General features: G+C 37.3%; 2 protein-coding genes across 3 annotated transcripts; one reads left to right on the top strand and one right to left on the bottom strand.

Annotated features, from left to right (window-relative positions):
- Positions 1–707: 707 nt before the first annotated feature.
- LOC127803500 (uncharacterized) lies at positions 708–12563 on the bottom strand. 2 transcript variants are annotated; one of them, XM_052339754.1, is made up of 2 exons: positions 12427–12563; positions 708–1777 (listed from the first exon to the last, which is right to left on the bottom strand). In XM_052339754.1, the coding sequence occupies exon 2, from the start codon at positions 1563–1565 to the stop codon at positions 1089–1091; it is 477 nt and encodes a 158-aa protein (XP_052195714.1). In that variant the 5' UTR covers positions 1566–1777; positions 12427–12563; the 3' UTR covers positions 708–1088. The 2 variants fall into 2 exon arrangements, with proteins under 2 accessions (XP_052195714.1, XP_052195713.1); XM_052339753.1 differs by having other exon boundaries at positions 708–1866; positions 12427–12558.
- Positions 12564–15535: 2972 nt separating this feature from the next.
- Positions 15536–16586, top strand: LOC127804776 (agamous-like MADS-box protein AGL103). Its single transcript, XM_052341781.1, has one exon. It carries the CDS (start codon positions 15739–15741, stop codon positions 16417–16419), a length of 681 nt encoding a protein of 226 aa, XP_052197741.1. The 5' UTR covers positions 15536–15738; the 3' UTR covers positions 16420–16586.
- Positions 16587–18059: the final 1473 nt, after the last annotated feature.

The raw sequence follows: 18059 nt of genomic DNA, 5'->3' as shown, positions 1-18059 counted from the left end.
CACCGTCTTAACTCCACACAAATTATCTTATATATTTTGAGTGATAATTATGGTAGGAGGTGCAAATTGTTTGGATGACACCTTCTTCGTACCTTAATTTTATCCCCAAGACAAGTAATCCCAAATCCCCTTTTTGACTATTGGGCAGCACAGCAGCAATCAATCAAGTCTTTGCAACGTCATTTACAAATAAATTGGTGGGCATTAGGCGAGAGCCAAGCTTGGTATTGAAAGATGTTTTGACCAAAATGCATTTGGGCCTAGCAAACTTATTATAGATGAGTTGTTATTTCCTGTGGCTGTGCCATAGATGATGCTATGAATTTAGGCAGGCGTGTTATTAAATTGAGGACATTCTAATCTTCTTCTCACGCAATTTCAAGGCTTACCCCTTTTCCTCCTCTTTATAACTTGTCTGAAACGTAAACGCCAACCCATGTTATTTATTTTTACAAATCATAATAAAGTGTCTTTTTTTTTTTAAAAAAAAAAACTTAACCTTCATAATATTTTCCGTGGCCCCCTTTTTCACGTACAATAAAAATAAATCCCAACACTCGGTTATCATTATAAAAATCCTAATTATTTGTAAATGAATTCTGAACTTCTAGTTCATGCATTCCAAATGGAGCCTAAGATGAATTTTTGGGAATGGAAATTGCTCTTAGAGTCCTTATAACAAATGAAATGAAAGGAAAATGCCTATCTCGCGACCAGAATTGGTATCACAGTCAAATTGAATTTTGGCTCCAGACAAAGCCTCTAGTTCATATGACAAACTCCACGTTCCAGTTAATCCACAAAATTAAAAATATGGTCCACACTGTTAACATGACAAAACCATGAAAGCAGAAGGGGCCAGGAGACATGAGAACATCATGCATGGATATCCATATCAAACTAAACAAACGCTTCAGAAACTCATCACCACTGTCAGGTGTAGTAGCACCTTCTGAGTTCTGAGAAGATTTAGTTCCACAGCAGCAAATCTAATCTACAGTAGATCATAAAGGAAAATGAGGACAGCTGGTTCTAATGCTAAGCACAACATGATAAAAGCATTAAAAATTCCAATCACGTGAACTCAATCACTGCCGTGATCTTGATTCCGCACGCCTGGCTTCATCTGGTGTCGAAGGAAATAGCTCCACATATCGCGATCCAATAGTCATCTTGTCCTTGTGCATTGCTTTCTTAGCCTCCTCAGCTGAGGAAAACTCCACATATGCCTCCCCAGTAGCTTTCCCATCAGGACGGCACGCAATGTGTATTTTTCCCTCTGTCAGCTTGAACTCCCCAAAGAATTCCACGATATCAGATCTTGTCACAGAAAAAGGCAGACCCCGCAATTTCAATATTTCAGTATACTCCATTTGTTCCTTGTCATGGAACTTTCTAGATCGAGCCGGAGGTGGGCTTCCATGGTAATCATTATCATAAATTCCTTCATAATGCACCTCGGCAGCCACAGCATGGTAATAATCCTGCTTCTTGCACCTGAAAACTTCCACATATCTCCTTCCCATGTTCTGTCTATCTCTCTGTAAGGCAAACTCAGCCTGCATGGGTGACGCGAAGACCACAAATGCCTCTCCTGAGAACCGCCCATTCTTGTTCGCCAGCAACACATCCACAATTTCCAGCCCAGCAAAGAACTTGAAAACGTCAATGTCTGTGCAATTGAAGGGAAGTCCCCTGAGACGAACCACAGGAAATGCAGAAGGCTGATATCCACTGCCATAGCTGTAAGGTTGGAAGCCGCTTGAACTGCCGCTCACTGCGAAGTAGGGATTTGATTCCATCATTCTTTGTCTCTTTGAGCCGACCTCGTACCCGTCCGATACCCCCCCGCTTCCCCACATTGCCCTTCAGTAATTCATACCCAAAAGAACAAAAATCCCCCACTCAACCTTGTTAATAAAACCAACCCAACCCATGTTACCTAACGCCTAGTTTTCTTGCTACTTCATTAGTTCCTAGAGCATTTTCTCATATTTCATCAACCCTCATTTAAAATAAAGTATAACAATGAGGAAACACAGCAATTGGTGGACCAGACCAGCAGACCAGCAGTTGGTACACCTCAACTCAGTAATGCTACTAGCCAGAGCAAATGGTAGATGGCTCTTACAACAACAAAAGCAAATTAATTTTTGGATTCATATATTCAAACTATGTGATTCTGAGGGTGATTGGCTTTAACTTAAATTATAGCAGCTTATGAGTTGTGAGTGTTTTATTTTGAAATTTTATATTTTAAAGAGGGCATTTTGGTATTTTACATGGTATTTTAAAGAGGGGGCAGCTTGTAAGCTACCCCCAAAAAAGTTGAAAGAGCTTATAAACTGGGTAGCTAATAAGTTATACAACTTTGCCAAACATGTAATAGAAATATTAGCTGTTGAAGAGCTCATAAGCTCTTTTTAACCAAAAATAAGCTATGCTAAACACCCTCTTTACTAGGTATAATAATACAAATGAGAAATAAGCCAGGTAACATTACTGAGCCAAGAGGGAATCATAAGGGCAAAGCGGTTCTGGGTGATCAACTGCCATGTTTCCTCAATCAATTTTTTGGTAACTTGAAACCCTAGGATAAGATACAGAACAAGAAACAAAAAACTCCAACATGCATTATGTGTAAGTCCTCACAAATCAGAATAAATGAATGTAAACAGGATCATTCACACAAAAATAAATGATATAAACAAGTGCAGAATTTCCAGACAACAGCAAAATAAGATCAATAAACAAAAATTACAGTCCTAGTGAATCATTTAGACATATGTTAAGTAAATACAAGTTGAGGCAAAACAAAATTATTGAACTAATACCAAATTAGCTTGGTTGATGGCCATAAAAGAAGGTGTTGATACTAAGCTCGAGATATGGAGAAACACTTAAACTAGAGATTTGAACTTGAGCAAATTGAAAACGGAATAAATGGAATTGAATTTCAGTAAAAATATAGTATGGATAATTTTATGGTGAAACTTGAAAAATCAAGACATCCCAAAAAGGAGCAGTTCAAATTTTTTGGATCAATCCTTCAAACATGTGGAGGGATTAATAAGGATGTTACCCTAAAATTAATGTATGATGGTTAAAATGAAAAAGTGAGCGCAAGGCTTTATGCAATAATAAGAGTCCATTATAGTTAAATTTTGTTAGATGACTATAAGACCAGCATTGTAGTATACTTGTATGGCATAGAATGTGTCACGACCCTACAGGCATTAGTGTAATTGAGCTACTATTGTCTTGTTTGTAATTCTGTCAGGTGCCATTGCTGCTGCTATTTTAGATTGTACCTTCAGTTAAAACAACTGAAGAGCAGCCAGCCTATGCCCCTATAAAAGGCTACTTGTAAGAAAACAGGGATGCATATGTGAATGATAATGGAATCCTCACCTCTATCTCTCTGTTCTCTCCTTCTATCTCGAACCCTCTGTTCTTTCCCCATTCTTGCTGTTCTCCCTCGTCAGTCTAATTCTCCCTCCAAATTTCTATCTAATTCTCAAGTTCTTCCCTAGACAGCCACTGTCAAATCTTAGGATCTGACAATTGGTATTAGAGCCAATGGTCCTTGGCTGTGATTTCCAACGTTTCCTGGTGGTTAATTTCCAATTGGTCTCGGCTGTTGATAGGTGAGAACTAGCAGGTGTTTCTGATATGATCCTGAAGGAATCAAAGACCGATTGTAACCGAGAGAGAGCAAAGCCATTTGCGGCTCAGATTTGAAGGCGAAGTAGAGTAGGCGATTCATAGGAGGCTACATCATTTCAGATCTTAGAGATCTGACAATAATTCTCAATAATTCTGTGGAGAATTCTAGAGAATAGGGAAGAACTCGATAGAAAACAGAGAGAAATGAGAGGGAACTGAGAGAGAGAAGGACTTAAATGAGGGAGAAATTCAGTATTGGATTGAATTCAATTTTCTCGATGCCTCATCAAATGGGATCAGGTCCTTATATAATGGATCCTGCACCCAAACTCCTGCCAAAAACAGAGTTTATTTACATCTTAACCCCCTTCTAGAATCAGCTAACAGATTCTCTAACTACCTGCACGTGTAGTAAGCCTTGCCACTTGCACTTGTAGGTCCCCCTTCTAAGTATTAGATCATGACATGTCATAGGAGCCAACGACTGCAACAGAACTGACGACCAGGCGACCTCTCCTGCCCACTATTAATTTCTGTCAGTTCTCGGCGAATTCTAAGACTGCAACAGAACAAACGACTTCTGGCAGTGATCGCGATCAGATCTGGAGGTTGCTGATCCATAGCGATTGGTTGCAGTGATTTCCAGCGATCAGATTGGATTGGGAAATTGTTGAGTCGCAACTGCTGTCAGTCCTGATCGGTGATCAATTGCAGATCAGATAAGATAGTAATTGCAGATCGGGCGGGCCATTTAGTACAAATAAAAGGAAGCGAATTAGTTGCAGAACAGAGTAGATAATTCTGTTGCAGATCAGAGGAGGTCATTTGGTTCGAGATATGGTGTAAGGATGGAGAACGAAACACTTAAAGAGGCTAGGCTTGCCACAATGGAATTGGGGCTGCGCCAGACTCAGGAGGAGGTGAGTCATGGCAGAGCTGAGAGTGCAGCGGCTAGGGAGGCAGTGCAGGTTTTAGTTCAGGGGATGGAGAAGGAACTCTCCAGAATTCATTTGGAGATTGCCAATATAAATCAAAGGATCAATAGTGTCCTTGATCTGTTTTCTGGGAGGCCCCAAGTGGGTTTGCTGGTGGATTTCCCCCCATGATCCACCACCGGAGCTGGAATTCTATCACCAGCCCCTGATTTGCATGCAGTTAGTTGATGACCGGACAGAAACTGAGCCAGAACCTCAGGTGAGAGGCCCTTATACTGCTTTCCATCATATTCCTCGTACTCCTATGCCTAGATTGGAGATTCCAATTTTTGAAGGGGACAAGCCTAGATGGTGGATAATATTCCCCATATTATCAAGTGGCAGAAAACCAGGAGGTGAACCTGGCAGCAGCATATCTTAATGATATAGCTGATGCCTGGTTCCAAGGATGGAGTCGGGCGAGGAATGTATATAAGTGGCAAGTGTTTGTGGAAGATTTCTGTAAGCAACTCAGAGAACGATCGATGGCAGATGTTATTGATGAGTTTAACAAGTTGAAAAAAGAGGGCTCAGTAATGGAGTATCAAGTCAGATTTGAGGAGTTGAAGTCACATGCTTAATTCTCACCCAACCTTGACTGAGTCCTATTTTGTATCTTAATTCATTGACTGAGGAGCTATGGCTAGGACAGAGCAGAAGTTTAGTTCGGTTCATTTAAATTATTTAATAATCTGTTATTTTAGGAGCACTTAGAAATAGATTATTTAGACGTAAATCTACTGCCTCACCCGTGCAACGCCTGCAGCTCTACTCCCCTATGTCTCTTCAATTTGGCTTCTCCAAGAAACCAGCAGCCCTGCTCCCCTAAGCCTGCAACCCCACTCCCCTCAATTGTCCCTTCAATCTCTTTTTTTAATTTGGCTTCTCCAAGAAGCTTGCAACCTTGCTCCCCACCCCCCCCCCAAAAAAAAAAAAATTGTCCTTTCATCCCCTTTTTCAATTTTGCTTCTCTAAGAAGCTATTTCAAAGTTTCAATTGCATTTCCAATTCCCAATTGCTTCTGCAATGACTAGAGATGAAGGTCCAGAGACGGAGACAAAGGGTCGAAGCTGGAGGGCTGGCCCTTCGTCTTCGTCTCCAGTTCACTCGACCGTTCATCTCTCTCTCCCTCTGATTTGCACACCACCGTGCTCGCCCATCGACGCCAATGGCCCCTTCGATAAGTATTCTACATTAAAACCTAGATATACTAAAATCCAACCATTAAATCCTTTTGATTTTTGGGTATGTGAGTCACTAAGCCAGGGTGAATCTGATGGTCAATTCCGATCATTGGAATCCAACGTGGATGGTGGCCGACGACGTTTTTCCATAAATGTGTTTTTGAGTTTTTTAACCTAAAAAATAATTTTTAGATCTACAAAAAATCAATCGTTTGATCAAACTCATTTTTGGATAAATGAACTACTACGGTTGGGGGAATCTAATGATCAATTCCGATCATTGGAATCGCTGGCTAGCTAGGTGGCCGGTGACGTCAGTAAGGTTGAACATTAGTTCAGTTTGTTTGGTTATTTTGTGGGTTTGTTCGGTTAGTTCGGTTTTTGGGTTTCTTTGGTCAATTCAGTTTGATTTTGTACAACAGTTCAATTTTTTCGATTATTGAATTTCGATCAATTCGGTAACTGAACCAACCATTTGCACACCCCTAGCTATGACCTATGGTGAAGATGATGCACCCTGTCACTGTAAAACAAGATGCGGAGAAGGCAAGGTTACAAGAGCTTGCTCTAGAAGCAATCTTCAAAAAGCACAGAATCCTACAGCGTAATAATCCTCCCTCTCTTTCAGTGTAAGTCTCCCTCTCATGCTCTCTAATTCTCAAATTCTACCCTAAATAGCCTCTATCAGATCTTAGGATCTGACAATTGGTATCAGCTACACTCCATACAAGCTGTTGAGTTTGAAGAAGGGACTGTGGTGGAGGAAGAACACGCAAAGGCTGCGAACACTGCTACACTTCAACTCCTCAATGAGGAAAAGAATAGGAGAAAGAAAGAGAGAAGGATAAATCAGGTTGTGAAAGCAAGAATTGGTTAAACCATAACCAGTAACTGCAAGTTCTTGGGAACAAGAACTCTCTTAAGGAAAGGGGAATTGTCACGACCCTAGGGGCACTACTGTAATTGAGCTACTATTGTTTTGTTTGTAATTTTGTTAGGAGCCATTGTCGCTGCTATTTTAGATTGTACCTTCAGTTACAACAACTAAAGAGCAGTCAGCCTATGCCTATAAAAGGCTACTTGTAATAGGATGAGGATACATCTGTGAATGATGTCATGACCCCAAGGATCCCCAAGGCTATAATTGTTGTTATAATAGTAGTTAGTTTACATGCATTTACTATATTATACTCTAGGTTGCTGAGAATAGTTGTATCTTTCAGTTAGATAGGTTAGAACAACCTATAAATAAGTTGCATGATTGCATCACTTAGAGAATGTTATGTTTGAATTGATAATTAAATTCAATCATTTCCCTCTAGAAATTCTCTCTCGATTCCCTATCATTTCTCTCTAATCCCCCCCTCCTTCGTTATTCTATCTGAATATCTTCCCCTATTCTTCTGATATCTCCCTCATTTCTTCTGATTTTCCCCCTTACTTCTTGTTCTATTTCCCTCAAATTCCTCCATCTTCCTATCAAAACCCTAAGTTCATGAAAAAATGGTATCAAAGCCAACGATTGCCGACTGTACAACAACATATCCAGTATTTATCCCACTGTGTGGAGTCGGCTACATGAATAGTGAGATAAAGACTGGATATGTTGTTGTTGTTGTACAGTTGGCAATCGTTGGCTTTGATACCAACGATTGCCGACTGTGATTTCAAAAATTTTAACAGCTGCTTTAGGTTTGATTTTTGAAGGCGAAACAGGCTAATCAATCCTCAACTGTGATTCTAGCAATCTGTGGTAAAAATCTTAGCAATTGAATTTAGATATCGAGTAGCAAGAGGTGATTCAGGGAGCAGAGTTAGAGGCAAGTCTCAAGCTATCAATTTCTCATTTCCAACTATATAGGTCGCAAAGCAACACCTAGGCGAACTCTCACAAAATTACATTAGAGTTGGTGGTCCTCGACTGCGAATTTGAGGTAGTAGCAAGAAGGAAGGCGCAGTCAAAAGCAGATCTTGAACAATCACTAAACAACAACAAATGTGATCGTCAACAATCAGTTACAGTTGATCGGGGGTGATACTTACAGTGATTTCGACGAAGATTCTTGGCTTGAAATTGAAGGCGAAGCAGAGCCAGTTGATTACGAATGTGATAGGAAATTTATAGAAGCGGTCCCAGTGACGGAATTCCAGTGACCTTGGAAGCTAAGTATGTGACTCTCAGGAAGCCACAACAGAGTTGATCGAGTATCGATCCAAGCAATTTTCGATCGATTACTAGCGACAACAGAAACCGATCATTTTCTCAGAAAGATTGCAATGGAGAGGTTGATTTCCGAAGGCAATTCAAATCTAGGTGACTGATTCATTCAAGCGAGCATAGGATAATTTTAAAAGAAATCGAATTGATGAGATGGATACAAGGATCAAGAACACTATGGACAAAATCGAGAACACTATAGACATAACTAACAACAAATAGGAAGGCCTATCAAGGAAATTTGATGAATTTTTTGTGATGTTTTCTAGGAAGTATCAAGTTAGTATACCAGTGGAAATTTATTCAAGATCCACTACAGAACCTCCTAATGGAATCCTTTCTAATACCTCCAGTTTGAAGGAGGCAGATGCAGTATCGGAATAGGTAACTACGATCGAGGGATAATTCAAATGTGTGGATACAGATGCTTTAGTGCATGAGGCTACAAAATGTGTTCAACCTTACAAGAATGAAAATATTGTGTCCTCCATTGAGGAGCTTTCAGAGATAAAGGAAATTTCTAGATCCCCTGAAGATCCAATCTTATCAGTTGGGATGCATCCTCAGCTTTCTGACTTACAGGAAACTGAGGAACAAATTGAAGTGGAAACAATTATTGTTTCACTAGGGAGAGTAGTAATGGCAACGCCATTGGAGAAGATATTTGTTGAAGAAGAACCGTCAGCAAGCAAGAAACATCTAAGGAGGAAGAGTTCTTTGTTGGTTTGTTTGTTCAAATGCCGGTTGGTGAGCTACAATATCAGATCAGATTTTGGCTAGCAAAGAAGTTTTGAGTCCCTTCCTATTACTGGAAATGGTATGATTGGAGATACATTGGTCATGGAGCTGGTCTTAGCAAAGATTGTTGATATGTTTGCCTCGAGTTATCCTAGAAGATCAGTGAAGACAGTGGCTTATGTCGGCTAGGGCATAGATAGGCAGTTAGAAATAATACCTAAATGTGATTAGTATTTGTTTAGGGGTTAAAACTATAATTATCTAATTCAAGTTGGTTACATTGGGATGTCTGCCCATTATTATAAATAGAGGGCGAGGGGTACTCGATTGAGAGGGAGTTCTCATTTTCTATTGTAACAAGTATTGTTCGTTCTAAGAGAAAGGCTAGTGGTTGAGAGATAGCTTTGTAATCTTGGGAAGCAAAGGTGTGATGCACTCGGGAATAAAAGTAAGGGAACTAATTGTGTATTGATCGTTCATACTGAATAAAGAGAAGAAGGATAAACCAGATAGAGAAGACAAGGATTGGATGAAGCACACAGTGGCCAATCGTTGTAAGTTCTTGGGGACAAGAACTTTCTCAAGGAGTGGGGAATTGTCACGGCCCCAAGGATCTCTAAGGCTATAATTGTCATTATAATAGTAGTTAGTTTAAATGCATTTAATACATTGTACTCTAGGTTGCTGAGAATAGTTGTACCTTTCAATTAGATAGGTTGTTCCAAGTTCCAACCTATAAATAAGTTGTGTCACTCAGAGAATGTTATATTTGAATTGATAATTGAATTTAGTCATTTCCCTCTAGAAATTCTCTCTCGATTTCCCTCTCATTTCACTCTAATATCTCCCTCATTTGTTGTTCTATTTGAATATCTTCCCCTATTCTTTTGATATCTCCCTCATTTCTTCTGATTTCCCCCCTACTTCTTGTTCTATTTCCCTCGAATTCTTCCATCTTCCTATCAAAACCCTAGGTAAACCTTAGGTTCATGACAAATGATAATTAAATCCTTCCCTCTATTTCTCTGTTCTCTCCTTCTCTCTCGAACCCTCTGTTCTTCCCCCATTCTTGTTGTTCCTTCTCGTCAGTCTAATTCTCCTTCTAAATTTCTCTATAATTCTCAAGTTATTCCCTAAACAGCCATTGTCAGGTCTTCGGATTTGACGGAACGTTGAACGGTAAAGCATCGCCATTTACAAAATATGAGCTAGGTTGCACAGCAACGCGAAATAGGAAACGAATACGATACGAAACGGAAACGGCATTTTTCAAAAAAAGTAGAAAATGAAAGCACAAGGGAAACACGTAAATAAATATATATATATATATAGTTTGTAAATATAATGTTTAATATATAAAATTATAAAAAAAATATTCAATCAAACATAAACATGAATTCCATCATCCATTCAAGTAAATATAAACATAAATTGCTTGTATCTAACATGGTCGCTGAGGTAGCGAAGAAGGAATTGTTTCCATCTCTAACATGGTTTTGGAATAGAAACACATTTCCAAATCAAAAATGCATTTCCAATATTTTCCCAATATTGTGAAATGGCCCTAAAACATTTCCAAAATTATAGAAACAACCCAAAAATGTCTTTTTGGTGTTTCTTAGCGTTTTAGGGTTTTAGGGTAGTAAACATTTCAAAGACACCAAAACAGCACAGGTTTGGAGTTTATGTGCATTGGAAAATATGAGTGTAATCAAATGCGAGAATGGATATGTAGCCACACAAGAAAAGATAAAATAAGAAATGAATATTCATAATAAGATTGGGATGGCTCTTACTGAAATAAGATGCATGAGAACCATTAAATTGGTTTGATAATGTGAGAAGAAGACCAATAGGGGGGATACTTGAGCAAAGTGAAGGGATTAGAACAAGTCTTTAACAAAAGAGGTAGAAGAAAACCAAGACAAAACTTGGCAAGACTCCTAAGTATGATATATATTATATGGACCTTCTTAAAAAAACATGGCCATAGATGGAAATGATTGGTGAGATGTCATGTAGTAGAGGCCAAGGAGTAGGATTAAGGCTCAATATATTGTTGTTTGTAGCATCAAAGTAGGCTTGCATCCAACGGCGATGCTCCTTGAAGGTTGATCATGTTCTACATATGCCTAGGAGTAGCAAAAATTGGTCAGTTGACAACAAAAAAACTCATGGCAGACAAAATTGGAGGTATTTGGGTAATTGGGTGACTAGGACTAGGAGATATTGGAAGCCATAAGACACGGGGTTGTGAGATGGTATCATGAGAGTGTGAGAGGAATACTTATGTCTCGTATTTTTAAAGGTAGTTTAGGGGTTTAGAGTGAAGTTTAGTGTTTTAGAGACAAGCCTGGTAGCATCCACATATACCTTCACAAGCTATTCTATAATTTGTACAGTTTTGCAACAGATAGGGGAATGAGTATAGGTGAGAGCCTTTATCCATCCTCTGGCGGCCTTGTTTGAGATTCTCCTGCTAGATGCAAATTACAACATTGGGAGACTTGACTGTTTAACTGCCTTTCATGGACTTCTGTGCGCCTTTTACCCTTCTAGTAGAGGTAGAGGAAGAACCATTAGGTTCAGCATCCTTCTGGAGTTGGGACTTTTTCTATCAGCTCATGTGACAAGAACCTTCACTGGGCAGACCAGGCTTCCCCTGAAAAGCCATTTGGAAAGCTGGAGCACCTACTTGGGTGACTCTCTCTGAGTGGACTGTCCCCTTAGGCACCATTCCAACTAATGACAACTTTTGAAACAGGAGACAGACAGTGCTGGATTAGTCTAAATGTGTAAGAGAAGTGAAGTCTCTCGAGATCATTTTTTTGTCCATTGCCCGTTTGTTTTATCCCATTTGGGACGTCTTGGGCAATGTCTGCCATTGTTTATTACCATCAGAAAGTTGTGAGTACAGATTACCCCAAACGCTCAAAATGTGAGGTTTGGTGGGTGGGGGCTCCTTTCTAAGTTTTGCAGGCCTTATGAATAAGTGTAATACATGTATGTTCAATGGGTGGAGCATTCTTTAGCTTTTCCTAAGGAACCTTCTAAATTGCCCATTTGTGTACAAGGGAGGACGGCCCTACCTGACTTTTGTTTCTTTACAAAAGACTCAATGTCTTTTGGGCATAAGGCAATTTACCTTCTTTATATACTTATTTTCCTGCCAATAACACAATTCCCTCAATTTTTTTTTTTCCAAATTTTCAGACAACCCCATAGCATTCTTTATATCATCTTTATAACACAGGACTGACGCATCCTCATCAAAACATGTACTTCAAATTCACAAAGTTGGTCAACTAGAAATTCATGAAGAAACAATCTTTGCGCTGAGCCCTATTAATTTATTTCAAGAATTTAGAAACAAGAATATAACGAAAATGCAATCCACTCGCCTCGCAAATCCTTATGTGTGTATAAAAAAAAAAGAAAAAAAATTAACTAGTCATCTCAATCTCTAATCTGACGAGTACGCAGGGTAAAACAGGAACAAAAACCATGACAATACCCAAGTTTCTACAAAAACAGGACGGACAAACACGAAACAAAGCTCAACCCGCTATACATACAGCACATGGACACGCGAAGAGAGCAATCAAAGGTCGAATCAAAAGGTGAAAAGCAAGTTTTTTGTACTAACCCTCGTTGTCCGTACATGGCTGCGCCGGCGTCCCTTTCGCTCCCCCGATGAACCGAGAGAAATCCCCAAATTGTTTCCAGAGAGCTGCCAAATGAAAACCCTATCTCGGGTTCGAAGCTCTGAAGGGTAATAATGATCGAAACCGTGATTGCGCGTCTGCGTATATATTACTCGGCCCACCACTGGTGACCCCAGGGGTAAAATGGTCCACCGAATTATTTAGCTGTTAGTCTGCATTGATTGCTCGAATCCCCGAAGAATCATTTGTTTTGATAAATTTTCTATAAAAATACTATTATCATTGTTGATAATTATTATTTAATACTAAATTAATTTAATATACAATTAAAAATTTGTATATTATTTATAAGAAAAATTTATATCACTAAGATTTAGAATAATGGCACTAAGAAGCATTGATGTTTGAGAAATTACAAGGAATACATTTTAAGTTTAGTATTATATTTATGAATTTGTTGTCATTAATTAATTTTAATTAAATATTATAAATTATCAAAATACCCTCATAACATAAAAATCTCTTTATCCTTCTTAAATTCTTATTTTTCTCAATTGTGTAATCTATTCTTTTTATCTCCCCCGATCAATCAATAATAGAGGAGAATGTCGTTGTTGGTGACGAAAATGGATATGTCTTTTTATAACATCGATAGTGTTGACGTTTAGAATTAGTCGATCGTGATTCTTAGACTTGCAATAAGGTATTGAGTGCAAATGCAAGGAGGAGGAACGGAATAGAACATACGCAATGAATTTTTACTTGATTCGGCTAGAACAATGTCTACTCTACGACTGTTATTTGATTATTCTAGTAGAGTAATAGTATGTTATTTTTGTTATGTCTCTCTTTTTTACAATGATATTGTGACCCTTATTTATAATGATGGGTGTTTACAATTACATAAAATTAAAAAATGAAAAATGACATAACGGGGACAAAATGTCCTTATTGCTTCCATAAAATTGGGAGTTGGATTCGTATTACTAGGGATCTAATTTGCCTTACATAAAGTAAGTGGGTCCCTGCCTCCGATTGTTCCGCAATCTTGTTATTATGAGAGCTGAATAGTTTGACCGCGCGAGTTGATCGATTAGACCAGCGAGTTAGAAGTATCGCTGGGAGCTCGTTGGTTATATCGATGAGAGCTCGTTGGAAGCATTATTGAAAACTTGTTTGGTTCCGCGATCTGAACTCGAGTTTAAGCGATGTGTTAGATTGTTTTGACAAGCTCGGCATTAAGTTTATTGGGTATCTGACAATTGGGGCGGTCTATTGGATTGTGCCCAGCCCATAAATAGTGGTGCGAGAAATATCCATAATAGATAGATATAATTGTTTATATGATAATCATGAATATGGCTATTTGCGTCAAAATAACCTCTTTTTTTTTTTTTTCTTCTACTAGTCTCTATCTCACCCCTATTTTTTCACTTGGCGGTAGGCTGAGTTCAAAATCAAACCCTAATTCTATGTTCAATTTCAAAATTGAACCCTGTATCGTTAGTCGATTGGTGATCATTAATTGTCATTTGTTTTTTTTTTTAAATAAATGAGATTAGAAAGAGAATTGAGATGAATGATAAGAAAAAATTAAGGGTAAAATAATAATTTTATTTTTTGATTTAATAATAAGGAAGTTTATTAATATTTTTAAAATGGAAGAGATAGTTCTCGACTTCTTGTAATTGAAGCAAGTCAAAGAGTGATTATTATAATTTTTTTTTATTTATATCACCATTACCATTTAAACAATAATATTTTATGTAATTTTCACAATTACAGTTGAATTTCAAATAAGATAATCTATAGGTATCTTTGGTGTAATTTTTTTTATTTAATAAAATGAAATATAGAAAGGTGTTGCCAATATTTGAAAGTATTTCTATTAATTTTAATTATAAAAAATGAAAACTACAAATAGCACCCCCGAATGGGCCTTTGAAATTTGTCCACTTTGTAATGGCTTTGGGAAATGGGAACCGTTCCCCAGTTCTCAAACGAAATCAATTCAAATAACGAATTTATTAAATTATTTTAGAATTCTTTTGTAACAAATTTATCTCAAATATTTTAATTTTAAAAAAGAAAAATAACAAAAAAACTCAAAATTTATCTTAAATTTTTAAATTTATCCAAACGTTTTAATTTTGATAATTATATTCTAATTAATTTGAGAGATATATATTATTATTAATGTGACACATCACTTGTCATAAAAATATATATAATTGAGACTCATATTTTCACATATGAAAAAAATAAAACTATACACGTGGTTCCATACACATGTGTATATATGGGTCCAACTCTTATAGTTTTTTTTTATTTTTTATAACAATGACTTATCACGTCAGCAATAATATGTGCATGTCAAATTGATTTCAGGTATTATATAAAATTGTACTTATTTGAATCACTTGAGATATAATTATCAAAACTTAAATATTTAAATAAATTTACAAATTTGTAATAAAGTTTATGTTTCCTTTACTTCTCGTCTCTTAAAAAAAAAACATAGCGTGACATGTCGAATTAAGTTAGATTTATTTATTCAAACATGCATCAATTATGGTTGGATCCACTAACTTTTAACTTAAAATTTATCAAATCATAAACCAAAAATATATAAAATCTTAATATATATATATATATAACAAGATGAGAGAATAGCAAGTTATTAAATCACATAAAAAATAAATTAATTAGTCTTTGAGTGGCGTCCAATCTCATTCTAACGTTAAGAGCACTTGCAAAAAACTATTCTAACGTTAAGAAAAGCTAAATTGAAGATTGAATGTGATTGGATGGGTTAATTTTAATTGATTTTTCTTTCTTTTTGTTTTCCCTATTTGTTAATATAAAATTTGAAAATATATATACGTATACAGAGATCCAACCTTAGCAAGTTAATGTGACAATCACACAGCAAGTTGACAAGAGTTTTTATTTATAATATAGTTTTTATTCATTTATTAAAATTTGCAAATAAAAATAAACTGAGAGTGAGTCACACTCCCTTGGCTTTCTTTGTCTCCAAGTCGGCGTCCACGCGCCGATTCAGCATGACCTGCATATATGAACCAGCAAACTCCGATTATGGCAGCCAAATCTTCCCCCGAATATCCCCATTTATTTCCATATCTCTCTCTCTCTCTCTCTCTCTCTCTCTGTGTGTGCGTGCGTGTGTGTATATAAACACACACACACACAGACTCACAGCCAACCACTCTTCCTCTGTAAACTGATCAGTTCAAGTTTTCTAGCTAGACTGCAATTGCAATCGGTAGAAGATGGTGAAGAAGGCGGCCATGGAAGGTGAGACCACAGACCAGGCGAGAGCCAAAGCGAGTAGGACCTTCAAGAAAAGAAAGGATTGCGTCAAGAAGAAGACGATGGAGTTGGCCACGCTCTGCGGCACCAAGGCCTGCGTCGTCTGCTTCGGCCCAAACGGCGAGTTGGAGACATGGCCGGAGAACCCCTCCGACGTCCGAGCCGTTCTCCAGATGCACGACGACTACGCCAGGAACGGCCGGCGGGGCAGCAAAATCAACGATAACGCCGAATTGAAGTCTGTGGAGGCCGCTTTAACGGAGAAGGGGTTTTCCGGTTGGGAGGATCGCTGGCTTAGAGGCTTGTCCAAGGAAGAACTGGCGAATTTTCTGGAGTCGGTGGAGGACAAGTTACGGGGCGTCGAGGCCAGAATCGAGTTCTTGGAGAAGATAACGATCGAACAGCAAAACTGGTTCGCGATGAATGAGAGTTATGATGAGATGGCCGCAGCGGAGATGATGATTGGCAGCCTGTGGCCGCAGCCGTTGCAGGCCGTGAATTACGAATCTACACTTGCCGAGCCGGCGGAATTTGGTTATTTCGGTGATGATCCGATGTTCGCCATTGGAACTTCTACTTGGGCATTGTTGAATTGCTATGGAGACAATTATGGAAGCAGCGGCTGCGCTTGGTACTGGTGATCGGAAAACCTAAAACGGATATCCTTTTGCTCAATTTTGTCCAATATATTTTGGAGCAGAAGGTTAATTGCATCTTAATTTCGGCATTGACGAACCGTCCAGAGGTTCTATAAAGCTTTACGGCGGCAAGTTTAACGAAGTAGCCTAGTTTGTAATTAAACTAGTCAAGATTAATGAAGTAACTGTTGTATTAAACAACAATCTATGGTGTATGAAGTTTAATGAAGTACTTTTGGATTGTTTCATGAGCTGAAAATACTCAAGTCTTTCTACTTAGTTTATTAATGTTTGATTGGATTATAACCAATTTTGTTCCTTTAATTTTGTAACTCGATCGCATTCTGATCCAATTTAGCTCAAAAGTTAATCTTAAGCACTTCTTAGAAAATCACTAAATACGTTGCTTTAATTACAAGTATTTGATATCCTAAGACTTTAGACTTCCTTAATAAGCTAAACAAGTAAAATAATTAAAATAAAAATTCAAAGTATAATAATACAACGTTATACTTTAGAATTACAAAGTAAAATCGAATTACAGTACTGCATGGTATTTTAGAAAGTGAAAACTGAAGGTATAGTCAAAGCCGCGCCGTTGTCCACGTGCTTGGAATCTGTATACTTTGGGGGAATATGATTAATATAACTTAATATAAGTCGTATAATTTCGCCAGCTAGACAATTAAACATGTTTGGAAATCAATTCGTTGAGAAGATTTGCTTCAATTCGATTTGATATGTAATAATGTGGCTCGGTAATGGAATTAAAATCTAGTCTATGATCCCTGGATGGCATTTAATATAATTGTTAACGTGATTCTAAATTTAAGAATATAATATTAGTTTATCTAACTATTTTTAAAATACTGGTGATGACACTTATATATTTAATGGCTTCTCTGATGTCACTTGGTGAATTAATTAGGTGGTTTGTCCCTTAATTACCACCTATCAAAGTTTATTTTAAAATGAATACCGAATCCCTTTAAGAACAAATGAGATAACCTTTGATCAATACCGCATAGTGTATGTCTTTTCAAAACCTTTCTAATGACATGTAATGTGACCAAATCAAGTTTGATTTTCAAAATTCCTCAATCTCACAACCAAAAGTCTTATTAGTTTAGGTCATTTTAGGATTTAGAGTTCATTTCTCTTAATAACATAATTGTCATTCAATGTGCCATTTATTTATGTTTATTTTATATCTAATACAATATGTAATATCATGTATTACATTTTGAAAGTTAAATTGACAAAACAAGGCCCAAATATGTGTTTAGTTGATTTGGGATCAATTTTATCTTTGAAGACAATCGAAGATCAACTTAGATACGAGTTTGTTCTTTATGATCAATCTAGATGTTTTTGTTTCTTCTAAGACAATTAGTGTAAAAGAAAAAAAAAGAATTTTTTAACTTTTTTTGTATTTTACTAAAAAGTATTTTTATTGAAGTTAAGAATTAACAATCGAAAGTCTTATTACTTTTGTAAATTTATATGTAATATTACATAGATAATGTTATTTATACAAATGGGGGTTTACAGGGATTTAAATGACTATTTTATCCATTTATCTCTTTTCATAAATATCATTTTATCCCTTGTTCTCTTATGTCTCCCATTCCCTATTCAACATT

The sequence above is a fragment of the Diospyros lotus genome, chromosome 6, assembly GCF_014633365.1.
Source record: "Diospyros lotus cultivar Yz01 chromosome 6, ASM1463336v1, whole genome shotgun sequence".
In the NCBI taxonomy this organism is placed as follows: Eukaryota; Viridiplantae; Streptophyta; class Magnoliopsida; order Ericales; family Ebenaceae; genus Diospyros; species Diospyros lotus.
This window is presented reverse-complemented; position numbering and strand designations above follow the sequence as displayed.

Excerpts from the sequence above, each read along its gene's own strand:
- LOC127804776 (XM_052341781.1), top strand. The coding sequence starts at position 15,739 with ATGGTGAAGAAGGCGGCCATGGAAGGTGAGACCACAGACCAGGCGAGA.